This window comes from Meleagris gallopavo, chromosome 2, assembly GCF_000146605.3.
Source record: "Meleagris gallopavo isolate NT-WF06-2002-E0010 breed Aviagen turkey brand Nicholas breeding stock chromosome 2, Turkey_5.1, whole genome shotgun sequence".
Taxonomy (NCBI): domain Eukaryota; kingdom Metazoa; phylum Chordata; class Aves; order Galliformes; family Phasianidae; genus Meleagris; species Meleagris gallopavo.
The window spans coordinates 39,217,273-39,237,618 of record NC_015012.2 but is presented as its reverse complement, the minus strand read 5'-3'; the positions used below and the strand labels follow the sequence as shown (position 1 = coordinate 39,237,618).

At 36.8% G+C, this 20,346-nt stretch overlaps 1 protein-coding gene across 1 annotated transcript in view; it reads right to left on the bottom strand.

Annotated features, from left to right (window-relative positions):
• The window catches only part of GALNT2 (polypeptide N-acetylgalactosaminyltransferase 2), a 43,389-nt gene that overhangs the window by 20,213 nt on the left and 2,830 nt on the right, over positions 1-20,346 (bottom strand). The window contains exons 2-7 of the mRNA XM_031552426.1: positions 18,571-18,724; positions 12,052-12,150; positions 11,410-11,477; positions 10,517-10,582; positions 7,327-7,448; positions 2,974-3,061 (exon numbers count right to left, since the gene is read on the bottom strand). Coding sequence (XP_031408286.1) covers positions 2,974-3,061; positions 7,327-7,448; positions 10,517-10,582; positions 11,410-11,477; positions 12,052-12,150; positions 18,571-18,724 — 597 coding nt within the window. The remainder of the gene's footprint in view (positions 1-2,973; positions 3,062-7,326; positions 7,449-10,516; positions 10,583-11,409; positions 11,478-12,051; positions 12,151-18,570; positions 18,725-20,346) is intronic.

Here is a 20,346-nt window from a genome sequence, read left to right as displayed (position 1 = left end):
AACAAAAAAAAAAACACCACAGCAGGTGCAAGATAAACTTCCTACAGGAAACACTAACTGGTTTTGAGCTATGTTACGCCTTTAGATATGAACCTCTATGGAAAAGGTTCCATGAGCTGTACAGTGATCTCCCAATACGCCTAGCGAACCAGCCTTACAAAGACTGCGGGCTGCCAAAAGCATTTAGATCCTATGAGGTCATGTAATAAATGATTTCCAGATTTCTGTTGTGCAGATGTCAATAGTTTTCTTTCTTCAGTATGAAGATAAAGCAATTACTTTCTGGGGAAAGTAGGAAAAAAAATTAAGCTAAAGAGGCAACAGACTGTTTGTCTGTATCTCTAAATGTGCATGGTACAGATTGATGTGGAGAGCTAAAATGAAAATTGCTTAGTTTTCAATTCCCAAGATATGTCTATCTCATAGAAGCTATCCTGAACAGTTTTTGCAAAATGCATGGCAACTTTTCCTCTACAGGTTTGAGCTCTAAAACTGTACAGTGTTACATCGTAAAAAATGAAAGACCATCTAAAGACTCTTAAACTCCAAGTTTCAAAGCATTAAAATGGCTACAACTGATAGCCTCCAGGATGAGAATTAAAATCAATTCCAATATTTTCATGCAGTTAAAAAAAAAAAATCTCTTTTCATCATACATCCCCAGCAAAATTACTTGCATCTGGGAAGAACTGAAAAACTCTACTGTTCCCAGCACAAGTGGTAGAGATAGAGTTACGTACACCATAGTGAACACAAGGGGTCTCTTTTGGAACACAGCACTGCATTGCAAACTCGAAACAAGTGTATAAATTGTCTACTCATAAAAAACTGTTCTTCTGTCTCCATTTTCACTGAGTCTGGGAAAAAAAATGCACTAAATGAGATAGTATCAGTAACTTTGTAAAAGGAATATTTTTAAACACAAGTGCGTGTACAGTATGAAATTCTATCATGTGTAAACTTCATAATAGGCATAACCTAAGTTATTAGATCTCCGTTAACTACAATTTATTCCAGTAATTAAAATGGTACTCAGGGTATAAATAGTTTGTAAGCCTCCTTCCTTCCAAAAAAAAATAAAATAAATTGTAATATGAAGTGCACGGATTTAATAGTGGCCAGCCATGGAAATTATTTCATTTCTGTCCACTTTTAAGTCTGTAGCATTTGCTAGATTGCTCATCTTGGGTGATTAAGTCTTGCAAAACAGAGCAGGCACAAATGCTGTCCCAGCTGTCTCAACTCTCCATGATTCAGCCATGCAGACACTGTATCTAAGGTTGAAAGCATGGTTTGATTTCCATGTTTAGACTTGACCTCAATGAAAGTGTCCTGTGATGTCAAATGCTGAAGGGCCCCTAACATGCTAATCTGTCCTTTGGGATCTGAATGAGAATATATTGTTCACATTTGAACATACCACCAAATAGCATTTAGACATTGCTATGTGAAAAATTTCTATTGTTAAAAGGCAGCTTCTCACTTCTCAGCCCAGAAGTACAGAGGCTCAATGCGCTTTAAAGAACCTATTGTGTATAAGAGAAAACGAGTGCTAAAAGGAGGAAAAAAAATGGGAAATATAGTTCATAGATGAAGCATGAAAAGCAGCAACAAGTAGAATGATCGCTCAATCCTCTCCCAGTTCAGTTGGAAAGAATTAAAGACCATGAACCCCACAGGAACCAATCTAAGATTTCAATGAAAAATCCTCCTCCCACTGCAGACAACAATAAGAGCTACATAATAGTATAGAGATTTCCATAGTTGCTGCATAATGAATAGATTGGGCAAAAGCCTTAAGGTTTTAATAAAGCTAGCACACAGATAATAGCATAGTATTATATATTAGCATACTGTGAATATATCCATGGCAGACATTCTTTCAGAACGCTAATTAAAAGGATACAGAAACTTTTACCTCAAGATCATGATTGGAACTTGAAGCACATGCAGCATTATGCAAATATTACTTTAGTTTACCGGAACAAACATTTGGTGGCCAGTTATGGACTAGGATTTCACATACAGAAGGAGCTTAAAACTGCTTTCTCCTACCTCATTTGAGAGAGCCCATTCAAAATAAGCTGAAACACTGTGGAAACAGTACCACATAATTTCAATATTGTGGCTTATCTTACATCTGTTCTACAGACAGCACAGTTTCTAGGGCTGTGGGAACAATTATTGTGGAGCAGCTATGGGACAACTATTCTAAATGCTAGACACTTGCTAATAGTGAAATTAAATTTAAAATCTTAACAAATGAAGATTTTACTGCAAACTTGTCCTTCCTCTTTTGGAAAGAAGGGAAAGAATCATTTTTGGAGGGTTTCACAAAGCTTTTTACTGCTTGCTGTTAACAGTTTGCATTAAGCAGACAACAAAACTGTAGCTTTTGTAAACTGAATTTAACAGGAAATTTTCTAAAAGTAAAGATATAAACACTACAAATTTCAAGGTTATGTTTTACTCTCTTCACAATTAGAGATCATGGGTAAAAAAACACCTTTCTTTTTTAAAAAGCAAACACATTCCAGAGGTTTCTGCTTTTTCCACAAGAGATTAATTTTTAAGCAAACCAGCATCTTAAAAAAAAACCTCAGGCACTGCACTGCTCATGGGCTTCTGAACTAGAGAGTAAATAAATTGTCTTCTGTAAAAAGGGAATCATAAGTTCTGACCACAAGCTGCTTCTAGTACTTACACAGCGCTGCAAACATTGGTGTGACTCTTGTACATTGGTAAAAAGCAGCATAAACAAAAGAATTGGTATAATAAAGACAAACTGTTCTAAAGTAGAATGCAACAAGGCCATTTAAATTCTAAGCCTGGAAACAGTTGATATATAGAAATTAAGCCAGATATGCAAAAGGGAAGAGCAGTGTGTTAACTGCCCATTCCACAACTGCAGTGACCATGAGCTTTGACTTGTGATGCTTCTTATTTTATTTGTATTCCAGCAGAGATACATACCGCCTTTTAAATCAGCTGATGCCCCCACGTACTGGAAGTTGTCCATATTAATTACATCAATAATAGGAGACACAACTCTGGTCTTGTCCTAAAATAAATATTAGAAAGTGATATTAAAATAACTAAATCAATACGTAAAGATTCAGACAGGATGAGATGTTGCAGAGTTCATGAGCATTTCATGAATACTGCTCCCCCAGCTTTTCCCCTGCTTCAGCTTCCTGTTCTGAGCAGCATTGCTCACCACTGCTTCATTCAGAAAGCAGAAACCACACTACATAGCTGAGAATCCTCTTCATATTCCAGCCGACCTTACACACAGGTAAACCTCTTCTGGCTTATCTGTGAAGAAAGCAGCAAACTTCTATTTCAAAAGGCAGACAGGCAAACTGCATTTCATTCTTACTTTCAAGCCAGTGCAAAGAAGAGAACCATCTGGGTAATTCATATTTTCACAGCAAATTCCTAGCCCATAAGGTACTGTGGTGTTATTACTATAATCTTTAAGGGACATTAAGGCCTTTCTACAATCAGAAAAGTCTTAGGTTAATGATAACCGATTTCACACTAGAAGAATCACACTTCACAATCAGATACAAAATAGGAAAAAAAAATGAAAAAATCCTCCTAAACTAATGAATGCTATTAATCTCTGGCAGCCAAAATTCCAGTGGCATAGATTCTGCATTCCTCTGTCTGAACTTGGTCTCGTATACTATTCTGAGCAACATTAATTACCTTAGCTCATGTGTTTGTCAAAATAGCTTTTAAGTTAAAAAAAGAAAAAAAATCTTTCCAGTAACTCCACACGCATTATCCATTGGGATCATAAGACATCTGTACTCTAAAAGAGAATCATCTAATATTAGAAACGCAGTATCATGGTTAAACCAGTTCTTCTCCATGAGATACCTCTTGAGACAAAGAAAAAAGAAAAAAAGAAAAGATACATTTACAAACTAAAGTATAACTTCTATGGTAGTTTGATTAACAGGTAGCTTGCGTTCAAAGTAGAACTTTAAACACCATGATTTAGCAACAGAGCATGGCAACTTCAGAACAGTAGAATACCAACTTTATGAATATAAAAATGCTTTAAACAAACAGGATATTTTGGTAACTATCTTACAGAGAAACTGTTCTTATGGTTAAAAACAATACTAACCTAAACGTCTCAACTGTAAGAACCTATTTGTAAAGTATGGCTCCAAACAACAATGCATATATTCTAAATAGGTTCAACAGTGCATCCTCATTGCTACTGCAATATTATACGGAACTAAACTATACTGGTACTAAACTAGCAGGAGAATATAATGTGAGCTTGTAACAGGAGACCTGAAAGCAATTCTTTTAGACAAATGCTTTCCTTGGTCCAAAAAGGACATTAAAAACACCTATTTTTATTTTCTGAATCTTAATTACTCAATCTGTACAGATTTTAGTAAGCATAAATTAAACAACTGACATACACTACATCATTCTATATAAGTAAACAAAAGGTCACTTTCCCCCATATTAGCCAGAAGGAAAATCTGAGTTGTGTCTCCAGCCAAAACCTGAAGACTGAACTAAAAGCTGACAACTTGTTACTGCTTCTACATTCCTTTTAAGTAGAACTTGAGCTATACCACGTGAGTCTTTGTGAAGGATATAATGCAAGATGTGATCATGTCTTTCACTAGCTATTAATTATCTTTGGCCTAAACCAAATTAGAAACACAAATAAAAGACTATACCCTATTCTGCTATTGATTACATCTTCAGCTCACGTTTCTGTTAGCTGTAGACCCAAGTCTACATGTTCATAATGCAAGAATATGGTTTTACTAGCAGTGCTTCACTTGGGAGGCAATTATGATTGACTGCATCTGAACTGCAAAACACCACAGATTTCTGCTGTGCCTTCCTACAACACTAAAACACTTCAGGTGTACACATTGTTTTAGATACCTATATGCAGTGTCAAAACTAGAAAACTTCCTTATTTAAAGGCTGATGTCTTCTAAAGATACCCAGCCTACCCAGTATTCACAGTACACCCATCAGCATGAAATTAGACCTTACTGCTCTCTATAACTACCTGAAGGGAGGTTGTAGTGAGCTGGGGGTCAGCCTCCTCTCGTGTAACTAGTGATAGAACTAGAGGGAATGGCTTCAAGCTGCTCCAGGAGAGATTTATGCTGGATGTTAGGAAATACTACTTTTCAGAAAGAATGGTCAGGCACTGGAAAGGGCTGCCCAGGGAGGTGGTGGAGTCACCGACTGTGGAGGTATTGAAGAAACATTTGGATTTTGTGTTGGGGGACATGGTTTAGTTAGAGCTATTGGTGACTGATGGATGGTTGGACTGGATGATCTTGAAAATCTTTCCCAACCTTGGTGATTCTGTGATTCTGAAATAGAAATGAATATAAAATTTCCCTTTCTTTCTTGTTCCTTCCTCAGCTGAAACTGAGGCGGCTTATACAAATCTATGCCCATCTAGAAAAATCTCCTCCAGCAAAAATCTCTGTTTTCTCAAACAATTATACTTGATACAGCTAAGCGTGGTGGTAAAAACTGCCTGTCGTCTGTCACATTAGGGAGAGCTTCAGTGAGGCTTCAGCTTATCTCCACTACATCCCCACGATGCTGAACAAGCAGGCAGCACAGTCTCCACACATTCAGGATATCCCCAGGTCATTGCTGTCGGTCTGATTAATTCTGTCAGTATCAGCGCAGTGGCAAACTAGCACCATTTGCAACACTTAACGTGTTACTTAGGCAACTTCGTCATTTCTCTGACACGCAAATACCTAGGCTGATGTACAACTGCCACTTTCTCAGCCTTGGAAACAAGCTGCCCCCTCCATGCTTCAAAATAATACCTTTGTTCAGCAGCAAAGCAGACAAAATACTTGCACGTCCCTAAGGTAACACTTTGCAAGGCACTACAGAATTGTTAATGTAGAGACTGCTAAAGAAGAGCCAGTGGGTCTCTAAGGCAGAAAGAGTTCAAAACCATTCACTTAAAATACTAAAATCTTGCTCTTCTTAAATTATCCTCAAGCACAATAGAAAAAAAAATATATATATATAATTACAGTAGAAACCTGATGTGTGTTTTGGAAAAAATAAAAGCAAAAACAAACTCTTTCTCATCTCATTTTGTTCTGAAAGTTTCATACCGTAACATATAATGGAATACACAATTGGGAAACCTTGTGCTTTCTGATGATGCCAATAGAAAGAAATAGCCTGTGAACACTGCAGGTCTCTAGTGACTGGAGTTTTGTAGCAGACTTTCATTTTAATATTTCATAAGGAGGTTATACATGCTCTAGAGAGTTAGACTACTACTACTACTACTCGTTTTTCTCATAAACAATTGGAAATTATCCTCAAGATTCTGCATGCACTGTTTTTCCCCCAATCTAGTATCCAAAAATCTCAAAGCATTTCAAAGATTAAACTTTACAACACTCTTAGCAGAAAATACAAATATTTTCCTTTCAGTAATGCAGCAGTTGGAAGCAATTCACTCAAGGTCGCACAATCTAAGAGATATGAGAAAAGAATCCACATATCATTTCTTAATCCTAATTCTTTCCTCCTTTAGGATGTTTTGCGTAAAAATATTATCAAAAGTGATAGACAATTTATAGTTATGCTATGAAAACAGATGAGTTCAGTTCTGCACCAGAACCTTCCAATTTCTATTTCTCTCAGTCAATATACTGTAAGAACAGAACAAAGTGATCAGAAATATGAAATGGAATAGCTCTGTTGTTTTGAACACTCCCTAGGACTCTGTGATTACACTTGATTCAGTCTACTTCAACTGAGTTCCTCCAGAGCACGGAAAAAACGTGTAACTCTCAGTCCTGTCACTAGCTTTTCTGGGACACAGGCAAAACATCATTTTCACAGAAACTGAGAGCCCACGGTCCCTGTTAATTTCCATGAGAATTTTGGTTTCACAGCTCAACCTCTCTCCCATTATCACACTGAATGTTAACGAGGCATAAATATTCAGGGTAAACTGAATTACATTGAGAATATATTGGTTGAAGGGAACAATATTTTGCTCTAAAGATTACTGACGAGGTCCCTAAAGAACCAAAGAAGCATATATTTGAATTACTTTTGAAGGTAACAATAAATATTCACATTTTATGTTCCTATGTTCACAGATTAAATGAACAAAAAGTGAGTTTTAATCACAGAATACTCTGATCATCTCCATCATCTCACTTCAGAGAAAAAGCTCCTTTAGAAAAATGCATAAAATTAATGTAGTATAAACCAGATGGCTTTAAAATTTAAAAACTACTCCTTCAGGAAATTACTTTAGAAGAACTCTTTACTAACCTCAGCTACTCTTTCCAAAAGTGGCTCCAGCCAGTGTTCATTGCATTCACAGTGACTATCCAGGAAAGTAAGTACTTTTGCCTGTGCTGCATCTGCCCCTCTGACCCGGGAGCGCATCAAGCCTGAAAAGGAAAAAAAAAAAACAAAAACAATTGAAGTAGGTTCTGGAAGAAAACAATCAACAGCAGCAAGACAAATTATTGCATTTCAAGATAGTAATGAATTTAATTACTCTAACTGAAAACATAAACACACAAGTTTCATTTAAAAAAGAAAAGATGCCTGTTAACAATTCACAATAAAAAAGCCTACATCCTTAACTACTGCACCCAATTTTACAGGTTCTAATCTTATTTAAACAGAAGAATTGAAGTGCCTTTAAAAAAAAGCAGTATACAAGTACAGCTCAGTCTGCAATACAGCAGATGTCATTAATGGTTGATAAATATTACTTAACATCAATATGGAAAGCAATTTTTTTTTTTTTTTGGTCAAATATTCACAATAGGATATAGCACCATTTGATTTTAGCACAACTGAAGGATTAGTGCTGAGTGAATGAAGAAGCCCTACCTCTATGACTGAAGATCCTACCCATTTTTCTGCACTCCCTCCACTCCCCCATTTTAGAAGCTCTCAGGAATAGTCTGTCCATTCTTCTGTCTACTTCTTCCAGAAATAACCACGCTTTGTTAATTCATGTTTCAGAGTCTCACCTCTTTTCTACACTATTTTTATTCTCTTCTGTTTGTTGTTGTTGTTATCTTTTATGTTCTGTTGTTTGTTTTGGTGGTTTCTTTTGGGGGGAGGGTCACTGCTGTTAGCACTTTTTTTTAATTGTTGCTTATAAATATCACCTGAAAAGACTTCTTTAACAGAAAACATCTGGTAAGAAATCAAAAGACTTTTCTCAACACCTTATTTACCCAGATCCTTTCACTGATTTGCCCTGTTCCTTTCTTGCTTTTGCTCTTATTATTTGATCATTGAATGACTTCACCATTCCTCCAAGTCCCTTGTGACATTCACATGCACACCCTAGAACAACCCACTGTGTTCTTCAGTCAGAAGAAAGTGAGCTTGCTCTCTCCCCTTAGCAAATTTTCTACCTGTTTTTCTCTATTACTCTTCAAAATTAACTGATTTCACTTGCATTGTTTTCTGAATTGAAACAGTTCTTTAAAACAAAAACAGAACTGAACAACTAAATGAGAAACTACCAACTACTTCTTTTCATCCTCTTCACAAAATAAATTTGCAAAATGTCACTACCAAAGAGAACAAAAACTTAAGAGTAAATAGCTATAGAACTAGCTTGCTCTGTCCAACATTCAGCAACTAAACAGCTTCATGAAGATCCTTGTGCTCTCTTATCATAAGAGTACTTCGGTATTGTAGATAGGCTCTGTGGTGATGCTCTGTGTCAGTGCTTTCTACTTTACCTGTTGTACATTTGCAGCTCATCAGATACTTAGGTTCTCTCCTCAGACCCAACCCTAGCATTTTTTCCATGCAGTTACCTCACAAACCATTCCCCAAGCACAGTGTTAATGCTTATTCTACTTCTGCAGTTTCTCCTTCCAAATTTCTTATTTCTAACTTGTGTTTTCACAGAATCCAATGTCTTCCTCTACGTCAAAGAATGTGGAAGTAACCAACTGGGTCATCGAGTCCTCTACAATCACATGGAGCAATAAAACAGGAAGAGTCCAGAAAGTTCCCCTGGCCATTCAGTCATACCAGACTCTCCAAGACGCATGTGTTCCCATAGCAAATTCGTCCTACGTATGAAACCTTAATCTACCATCACATATTTCCGAAAGGAAAGCAGTCAGTGGCATCCCTGTCTGAGATACCAGTGTAAGTCTTCACATGAAAACAATAAGCAAATTTAGCATTAAGCTCTGTCACAACAATGTAGCAATCAAATGAAATCTGAAAATATTTTCATTAAAGAAAATTATCTGGCTGCGTAAACGCATATCTAAGAAAAACTTCCTAACCAGTACAGTAGCTTTCATGCCTAATAACTTCATTCCAATCTCATAAAAACAGCAAGTAAACTAGCACTGCACCTTCAATTTGAAAGCAGTTCGTTTCTGACAGTGAGATTTGCCAAATCATTTTCAGATATACTAGTGCTTATTTTGAAGTATGAATGAGAACTCTGTATGTACTGTACAGAATATTTATAGTACAGAAAAAGAAAAATCAAAGAGTTATTTCACCAGTTTTTCCATTACTGCTATCATAATCTTCAAATGTTGCATTGGTTAGAAAGATGAGATCAGCTCTCTCAGAACCCCGAAACCATGGAAAGTCATAAAAGGCCTGCTTTCCTAACAAGCCTTTGTTTACAAGCATATTGCAAACAAATGCTTAAATACTAAGAATCCCCAGTAAGTCATTACTTTAATTATGGGATAACACAGGTTTTGTGCTTGCGACTTTCAGATTCTGGCAATCTAATGATTCTAGCTGCTCCCTAGTCTGTCAGCCTAGAAGATACAGTGCCTATAAAAACAAACAGTACGTATCTGCGAACTCAGTCAGCTATTTCAACTGTCAGCTCCTACTTACTATTTCAAACAGCTGTAGAATAACAGTTGCCTCTAATACTTTAAGCTACACAGCCAGGAAGCTGTGACTGAAGGGCTCAGTGATATGAGGCCATAATGTGCAAAGCAACAAAAAGGAAAAAGATGCAAGAAAAGCTGGCATACGTGGTCCCGGCCCTCCTGGCTGCTTAAACTCACGTTTGCCAAACAGTCTGACAGGCTGTCCATCAACTGAATCCTTAAAACCACCTCTCATAAGGGAACCAGCAGAAGAGAGATATTTTTAAGCTGGATTTTTGCAGACTTGCATACAACTTACAGTGAGACGTTGCATACAGTTGGAGCAGCTTAACAGAAGATTCACTGGAGTGAGAAAAACAAGGGGCTGAGGATGAGAGGCAATGTATCAAGTTGCCACGTGTGCAACTGCACACAACAATAGCAAGTTAATTAGAATTACTATTTTTAATCACACAAATACAACAGCTTTTATTCCTTCCAATTGTAAGGTGATTTATGAAATGAAAAATCCTCCCTTCCAGGACAGAATGTTCCTTTAAAAGACTTGATGTAGATTAGCGGATAAGGCAACCCAGTGGAATTTTTATCTTCCTTTTCCCAATCAAGCCTACCTTCTCGGCGATCATTTCGAAGAACTCGCACTTTTTCAATTTTTCCCAATAGAGCACCATCATCAGCTTAAAAATAATAATAAAATAAAGTGATCAAAAACAGTCTCATTTACCACAAGTACATTTTTCTTCAAAAAAAGAACAAAAACTTAATAGTGGAAAGCAATCATGGTTACAAATAATTAAGAATCATGCTTAAAAAAATGCCTGTTTGTTTCTCCAGGTATAAAAGTGATCAGGGTAAGAAATTACCACCATCATTATATTATTTAAAACTAATTTTATTTTACACTCAAAATATTTTTAATCAATTATGCTCTTTTTGCTTATCTTGAGTAGTTTCTACATTTCATTATGAAAAAAAAGATTAAAACTTGTGTCTTCTTTGCTTACAGGAAAGCTTTTAAGCAACATTAAGGTTTAAACTAACCTAAAGTATCAATCAGCATTGCAAATGTAGACACTGACTTCCATTACTCAGAGGTTCACTGCTCAAATTAACATTATGATATCCTAACAGTTTTGAAATCTTGACTTCCTTTATTCACTAAGAATTTTCCAAAAGTGATGGAGAGCAGCAGCATTACGAAGAAGTATTTTGTGCAAGTGCCATGGGTTTTATTTTTGCATCATAATGTACTAAGGGAAGGCTGTTTTCAACTCTAAATTCTGCTTCTTCTGCTAACAGGAAGTAATAAAATATATCTGAAGTATTCTAGAACTCTTCATGCTTCCACAATGACAAACACAAAAGAATTAAGAGCTGGTTTAGAACCAGACTTTACAAATTCCCATTCATATGGACTAACTCCCAACTGAGTCACCTACTTTCATTTATGGAAAGTCTCAGCAAAATAAACAAAATAACGTTTGGACACTATAAAAGTACTTACGATCATTACTGTAGTCATCTACTAGTATGATTTCCTTAATAAGATGTGATGGGCTTTTTTTAAGGACACTGAAACAGACAAAAAAAGCATTCAATACAAAGCAGTTTCCATCTCCCATAAGCAGTGCTTTTAATGACATTATTTTTAAACTACAGTTTAATCTAATCCAGGATCTTATCTTTCTACAACAGCTATTGGCTTATTCAGTAAAGAGTTTGTGAAAAAAGGAGCACAGAGTTGTTCTTCCCTCAGATTTCCAGTCTCCAGAAATGAGTGAATTAGACAATTTGGAAAATGGAAACTTTGCCGATATCCTCAGATAAAGTATCCCCTGAAAATCCATGTTCCACATATTCTTCTTGAAACCATTTATACAACCAATCTCAAGATATCTTCTTGCAATTAATTTCACACTTTCTTATGTTTGTAGTTAAGGGAAGCATTTTTGTTTGCTTAAGATCACTATTTCAGGATGTAAGATCTGGAGGCATCAATGAAATTAAGACCCATCCTTTGTAAATTGTACAGAAAAGCATAATGGATTGCATCGGATGATGGATTTGCTACTTCTCTTTACCAAAAGCTATTCTACCACAAGCAAAGTACCTTTTATGGAAAAAAAATAAAAAATCCCAGGCATACCTGACAACAGTTCGAAGTAAAGCAGATCTTGCCTCATTATGAAAGGTGATCACCACACTAGTGGCTGGCAAATCTATCCGCCATTGTTTCCGTTGACACCTGAAAGACAAAATAGCCTGTCATTTCAATCTAATATTTACATTACAATCTTAACAAACAGTCTTCATCAAAAAGGAGTTATCTACTAAACTGTGTACACACTGTATCTACCTAGAAAGAATGATGTATTTTGTTTTCAAATGAGATGATTTATAATCAGCTCCTCTTTTACCACTCTTGGTACTCGTCTTCGTATACAACAGACTGAGTCAGGGTCAGATTTGGATAGATAAACGTCACTGTACTACAATCACTGTAGTTTACTGTACATGCAACTGAATATGAAACCAGAGTTCTATTTCACTTCAAGACCGCTTATTAAGTCTAAGTAAATGAGCACATTAATAAAAAAGCAGCAGTTCACAAGCTGTACGTCTCCTTTAGAAAAGCACTCATCCACTTTCCCTTCTATTTTTAATACTGCATCCTAGTCTTGCTTGTACATGTAACTTCTCATTACCATAGAAAACTGCTTAAGATTGAGACTTACAATAGTCCATCTACGCTAACTCATTTTTCATGATCTCTTCAAATAATATAAGCAAAAAAAACCCAAAATTCTAAAAATACATTAACTCTTGTACATCTACATAAAATTAAGCTACTTGAATACCTTGACAATAAACCTAAAGAAAAGGACTAATTGTTGTGCAATGAGAATAGCATACTAAAAAATAGTGTAACAGAGAGTTTGTGTTAGAATCATTGCTGTCTGACAAGTCAAGATCATAATCATCATTCATACAGTAACATATGAGTGATGCATTTCTTCACCAATCGAACCTTTGCTTTATCGAACATTTGGGGCACAATTCCAACAGACCTAAACATCTTCAGAGAGGGCAATCCCAGCTGAATTAGCATACACCTGTGGCAAAGTCACCAAGGAACTGTGATCTACGCAGTATGTATCAAACTAGCTACTAAGGAAGATGGGAAGAGAGGAAAGTTGTATTACTATCCAAACTTATAAAACAAGCCAAATCCTTGTATAAAAGATCTGATGAAACACCTGTCACAAATCATAAATCACACAACTTTCAGCTTCAAGGAATTAAAGTGAGCAATCTGCTGCTTCTCCTCGTCCATGTTCCAGAATCCCAAGGAAGTACAGTGCTTTCAATGCGACACCCCCATCAGGTCATACAAATGTTTGCACTGGTAGTGAAACAAAATGCTATTGTGCCACTGTGATCTCACTGCCCCGAAGAAAAACAAAGCCTGTGCCAAACCTGCAACTGCTGTATGTCAGATTAGCAAGGCCTTATCTAGCTTTCTTCCTCCAGTGGTGGGTGTACTAGACAGCATTTCCATGAACACCCAAGTTGAAGCAATACATCACAAATATTCATGGAAAGTAAAGAATTAAAACCTCCTCTATCAGGATCTTTTGGCAATTCATCTGAACAGCTATTATACACAAAAGCCTACAAAAGCTAAAAGAATTCTCCTGTTTTCTGGTAACTTCCAAACTGCCCACACAAGATGAGCCTACTGTGCACACAGTTTCCCATGAAGCCCTGACACAAGCCAAGAAGCTTGGTCCTTTACAGATGAGCACTCAGAATTCAAACTTGAAATTTAATCTTTGAAATGCTCCATTGAAACTTGCATCATAAGTCATGCTCAATAATTCAAAGCAACCCTAGAAGATCACAATTAAGCGTGACAAGAATTAATTGAATACTGTATCAATCCAATTTAGAATAAGGTCATGAAAGTGAGTAAATTTAGTTCAAGTCTATTGCAAGCAAGTCATAATGCTAAATTAAATGCATTAGAATAATAATAATAATAATAAAAATAGTTATACTGTTCTCTTTGCATAAAAGAGCACATCTAAAGAGGTAATTACTCATGGCAATGAAGCCTGTTATTTAAAAAAAAAATTCAGGAGAACAACACTACTACATATTTCAGAGGAAGAAAAGATTTTTAGACTTTCAAATAAAATGGGAGGAATGCTTCAATTAAGCATTTCTCTTCCTTTTATGTTGGTGTCAATAATGCCACAGTTAAACTCAACAAACCAAAGAAACAAAGCCATCAGTTTTGGGAAGCATGATTTTCTTCCCTCAACTTACAGCACTTGAACTGAAGACATCAAACTAGACCTTCAATGCTTAGAAAAGATTATTAAAATTAATGAGATACAGAAAGTATATTTTTTTACCCCAGAATTTTGAGTAAGAGCTAGCTCATATCATTAGCCAAATGTTTGAAATCTCTGAGCTTAGTTGAAATCACCTTTTGGTAGAAAAATTCACTTTAACCAAGGAGACATTCACTACAACGATGACATCTGGGTACTAAAGAGATAACAAAGTTTGCTTCTTGTCTATTTAAAATGAAAATTTGAACGTGAGTCCAGAGCCTGCTCATACTTGTAGAGTCAGAGGAAAAAAAGTTTAATCCAAATAAAGACATTACCAAAAACCACTGATCTGAACTGTGGGAGGCACTGGTCCTTAAAAGACCCAAAAACACGGAGTATTCCACCCAGCTCCCACTTGGGAGACTATTTTACACTGACCAAAAGATGGCTTTAGAGATTTCTGATTATGACTGTGACAGTCACCTTCTGGGTCTCCAAAATCCACCATGATTAGGTCAGCTCTCAGCCTGAGACATGTTATAAACAGACAACAACAGAAGAAACCCAGAGCTTTCTCAAGCCCGTTCAAAGTGGTAGTGTCATGAGCATCACCTCATTTATATTCCTCCAGACCTTCTCACTTCTCAGATGATCTATCAGCCTGTTTCTCGCTTATCCCTTTTACTTAAACAATGGCAAGCAGCTTAAAGGGCCAAACCGGAGTGTTTTCCAGTACTGCTGACAAGCTTTCACAAAATTATCAATTAGAAAGCTTATCTTGATGCTAGTATAAATTTGTTAGATACAGAAAAGCGTAAACAATATAGTACAAAAAAAGAAATGCATTCACACATTCAACTGCTTCTAAACAACCTAGACAATTTCAGCTCTTAAAAAGTATTATTATGTAGCTATTTTAGAGTCAAATAGTCTTTATAGACATCAATTAGTAAAGTTGCAAGTATAGAAACAAATATTTCCTCAGTTTTCCTGAAGAAAAATGTTGCAGCAATTCCAAAGGAAATATCAATCTTAATCCAGTTGCGTTCAATTTTTACTGAAACTAACATGCTTTCAAGTGTCAAATGCTCAGTTCTTTAACATATTCTTCCTCCCATGGCTATTACTCTTGTGCTTTCCATTAGACAGATCTCAAACAAGTATTTAATGCAATGTTTTCAGCTTCTGCAGTTACTGTCCTTGCCAAAATAGAAGGAAAATTAATTGCAAGACAGCAAGGAAAGCACCATGAACAATTTGCAGGAATTACTGCTCGAGTAATTTTCTTTTCTTTAGGAAGATGACTATTTACAGATTGATGGGCACTTAAATCTGCTTCATAGCAAAGTCTAATAAGCCCAACACGGATGCAGCCTTTCCCCAGAACTATCTCTCACACTTCCTTGCAAGGCTCTTTTCTAGGACTATTTAAAAAAATAAAATAAAAATGAAAAATAAAAATTAGCCAAGGAAGTCACATCACAAAGTCACAACAACCACAGCTACTGTAATATAATTTGTCTTCTGTCGTCTCTCCTATCTAAGTTCTTCTCAACAAAGGATAGCATTTGTCTGCTAGAACCCCCTTAGAGAACATTTAATACCTAATTAAATATCTAGAAAACTTCCAAACACAGCCTAAATTGTGTAAGTTTTAAGATGCTAGTGGCTGAGCTTTCCCTACCAGGGAGGGGAAAGAGGAAACCACACTGGTTTTAAACCAGTTTGAATCGTTTTCTTGTGCAAAAAAAAAAAAGTATATTTAATTAAGACAATTTAAAAGTAATTAAAAAACTTTACTGCTCAGTGAGCATCATATTTTCAGTGCTCTCATGGCAACAAGTGAAACCCAGGATTCTTCTTGCTTTTCCGGTCAACTAATGCCAGACTACAAGACTTGCCTTATGTCATCTGCAATATCGCATGTTTAAAGGGAACCTAAAACCACACTATTATACAAGGGATTTAACATTACATAATGAATATCCACGTTTTTCTAAATACCTCCTCTCCTATACTGCTGCTTACTACAGAGCATTATGAAGAAAAAAGTCACCTTCCTTTTCTCCCTCTGGCATCTCCTCTAGCTTCTTCTACTCACACAGCCGTGAATGTACACTCATCCTAGCTGCAGAATTACTTAGGCAATTCAGCTACACACAGCTGGTTAATTTCATGCTTTGAGGCTGTACTTGCCTTGTTATTAAGAGAAAATATTAACATTCGTAATTATGAAGTTCAACTTTTTTTTTTTCAAGTTACTGATGTCATAATGAGCAACCTTCATTTTAATATTAATCAAATCTGCTTAAGCAAGGTTGGTCCAAATCACTTAATTTCCTTACCAAATGTCAGTCTCCTCCAAATGAGAAAAATGTTTTTATCTTGCTCTGAAGCATGCTGATTCAGGAAGTAGTACAAGCAGAGAGACATGGCAAAAGCTTTCAAGCATCTGAAGTTTAAGTTTGGCCCCCAAATGGTACTGGTGCATGAGGTTATCTCTTCCCAAGGACTCTGTGCTTCCTGTGTAGCTGTCACTCTCTCAGCTTTGTACCATCTGAAAACTTACTGAGATTGCACTCTGCCACACCATCTATGTTATTAATGAAAATATTAAGCAGTACTGGATCTAGTATCGACTCCTGACGCCGGTCACCTCAGAAGTAGTTTCCTCTATACCTGCTTATTCCATTCCATAGGTTCAGAGAAGCCACAAAGCCACACCAACACACAGCAGGCTTCCATTCTCTCTCAGAAGCAGGTAAGATAAACTTTGTGGTTGGGGAAAGAAGAAAGTATCCTTTTGTTTACATAAATGTGGTCTATTAGATGGAATACCACATTCAACAGATGCCTACCTCACTCCTACAGCAAGAGGAAAACATCACCACAAATACAGAATGATGAGTCCTGCAACTCGGGGAAACAAATTTGTCATCATTGAGCAATCATTTCAGCATAATTCCAAGCTACACAACAATTTCAACCTCCGGTATGAACTTTGAAGCCATAAACACAGGATAGTTTATATACCAGAAAAACGTCAGATTCACCTGACTTTGAAGTAATCATTTTAATAGCATGTGTTCAGTGCTATCTTGCCTACAGTTTCCCTTAGAAATAGGAAAATGGTTCAGCAATCAGCCCAGCTGTGTGGGAAAGACCTGCAAGCCAGCTCCATGTAAAGAACTGCACCACATGTCTCTAGAGACTAGCAAGTATAGAAATAATGTTAGTTTTAATGCAAGGATACTGATCAGAGCTGTGTTTATTGAGATTTCAATCACCAGAGTGAAGCTAAGACAGAACCCATCACAATCATAGAAACCAAGAAAAGTTATCAGATAAATAGACAAAACGAGATTGAAATACAATATTAGTCTTGATACCAAATACACATTGATGGAAGTTCTTGAAAACAGGACAAACTTGAACAGGGAGCAGTCCTTGAAAGCAGTCCTGCAAAGAAGGACCTGGGGGTCTTGATAGATGAAAAACTTAACATGAGCCAGCAATGTGCCCCTGCGGCCCAGAAGGCAAATGGTATCTTGGGCTCCATCAAAAGAGGACTGGCCATCAGGGACAGGGAGGCGATTGTCCCCCTCTACTCTGCTCTTGTGAGGCCCCATCTGGAGTACTGTGTCCAGGTCTGGAGCCTCCAGTACTGGAGGGACAGAGAGCTGTTGGAGAGGGTCCAGAGGAGAGCCACAAAGATGATCAGGGGACTGGAGCACCTCCCCTACAGAGACAGGCTGAGGGAGCTGGGCTTGTTCAGCCTGGAGGAAAGAAGGCTGTGGGATGACCTCACTGCAGCCTTTCAATACCTAAAGGGAGCCTACAAACAGGAGAGGAATCAGCTCTTTGAAAGGGTTGATAACTGCAGGACAAGGAGAAATGGTTTTAAGTTGAGGGAGGGAAGATTTAGGTTGGATGTCAGGGGGAAATTCTTTACAGAGTGAGTGGTGAGGTGCTGGAACAGGCTGCCCAGAGAGGTTGTGGATGCCCCTTCCCTGGAGGTGTTCAAGGCCAGATTGGATGGGGCTCTGGGCAGCTTAGTTTAGTATTAAATGGGGAGGTTGCTGGCCCTGCATGTGGCAGGGGGGTTAGAGATTGATGATCCTTGAGGTCCCTTCCAACCCTGGCCATTCTATGATTCTGTGAAGATTCATTGTTCTTTACTCCACTGTTTAAGGATTACAGCAGAGTTTACTGTTCCTTACATCCTGAAAGTTGGAGAACTTCTGCTATAAGAAAACAGCTCTCTGCTCAAAATAAGCAAACAAAAAGGCTAATCCAAGCCCAACACAGCTCAATTGGGAACTTACTGATCATGCCTCGTGTCAGGAATGTTTCGGTCCATTCGTAGTTTGTCACTTTCTACCTGATTAAACTTATTGCGAGCATATGGATCCTGACCAGATCGCACCATGGTAGCGCTAACATAAGCATCTTGATCAAAGTCTTGCCACCGAACTTTGCCTACAAAAGAAAAGCAGGAACATATTCAGCTTAACCTCTGCAACTTCAAGAGAATTCAGAAATCCAAATATAACTAATCTTATTTTGCAACGAAGTAATTAAGCCCCAACAGTATTTTTAACAGTGTAGCGTCACACTCACTTTTGCACATTAAGTTGCACCAGAACACCCTGTGAATTAATGAAATTGAACCATTTCACAGCTCTCAGTTCACACAGCTAATCATCAGATGGCCATGCATCATCTTATCTGCTATCTTGTGGGTTTTGCCCCTACAACCACAACTTCCACAATAATTTAATATATTCCAAATTTTCATACACTTTAACACAGTAGATCTTTTTAAAGGTCCGGGCTTCAAAGACATTCTAATTTAATTTACTACTGTCACATTATTCAAACAGAAACCAAATGATTCGAGAAACAGGGCTTTTAGAAGTATAAGAGGACATTATTCCTAAAAGCTAGCATTTCAGGTAGGCAGAGCACCACATAGCTCTCCAATGATAATTACATGACATAACTGCAACCTTCTTTACATTAAAAAGGAATCACAGATTAATTACTCTTTAACAAAGAAAGTACTATTTACGTAATTGATTGCAGCACTTGAACTCGTATACGTAAAACTGAAAGGCAGATTAACAGTTATCATCTAGGAACAAAATTTCAGAATTTTTGCCTTCGGCTGTAAAATAGTTTAATATCAAATGTATCAAAGGTCTAATTTCTCACTTCTGATTGAACACTTTTTTTTGTACTGACAGTCAAACTTCTGTTACCTACAGCAAATTTATACCAGCTGTAACTAAAGAAAAAAGTTACAGAACTGACATTCTAATATAATATACTTAAGATCAGCTTTTAGGCAAATACTAAAGTTCAGGCATATCCTACAGTATACTGATACACACAGAAGGAACACTATTACAACAACTATTAATGAGAGCCAGAGATTGCTCAGACATTTCAAGGTTTGCCTTTCTTCCTTCTCTCAATTTGTGAAGCATAGAAACTAAGGTGTTCCTCATTTAAAGCTTTCATCCATAAAACATGCTTTAATTATCTTATGTGAACTTCTGTTAGGAGATCCCAATATTGAAAGAAAACTTTTATTTCAATGCAATTAAATATTATAATTGCTTGTTACTTACCTAAAACCTAAATTGAACATGTTGATAATTTCAATCTTAGGTGCAAGTTTTAAGGCAACCTACACTGACATCTAACATGATAATAAATTCAATAGTAAATGAACTGCAGAGTTTGCTATTTGAGTAAAATAAAGCCAAAAATCAGTTGGTTAGGAATCCGGAACCACAGTATGCTGCAATGCTGAACTTGCATTTCACAAGTGCTTATTTTACAAGATGCAAAGGTTAGATGTTCTTCAGTTTTAAGGTGATCCCTAGTATAATTGTTCTGACACTGAGAAGCTGAGCAGAGATAAGAGGAAAAAGAAGTGAAACATAGTGAGGCTGTTTTTCATCCATACACAGAAACAGTTATTTCCCAACTCTAAGGTCTTGGAGGAGGCAATCAACTGGAATAGTTGATATATATATATTTATTTATTTTTAAATACACTGGGTGGTTTTAAACAGGGACCTTTTTTTTTTTTT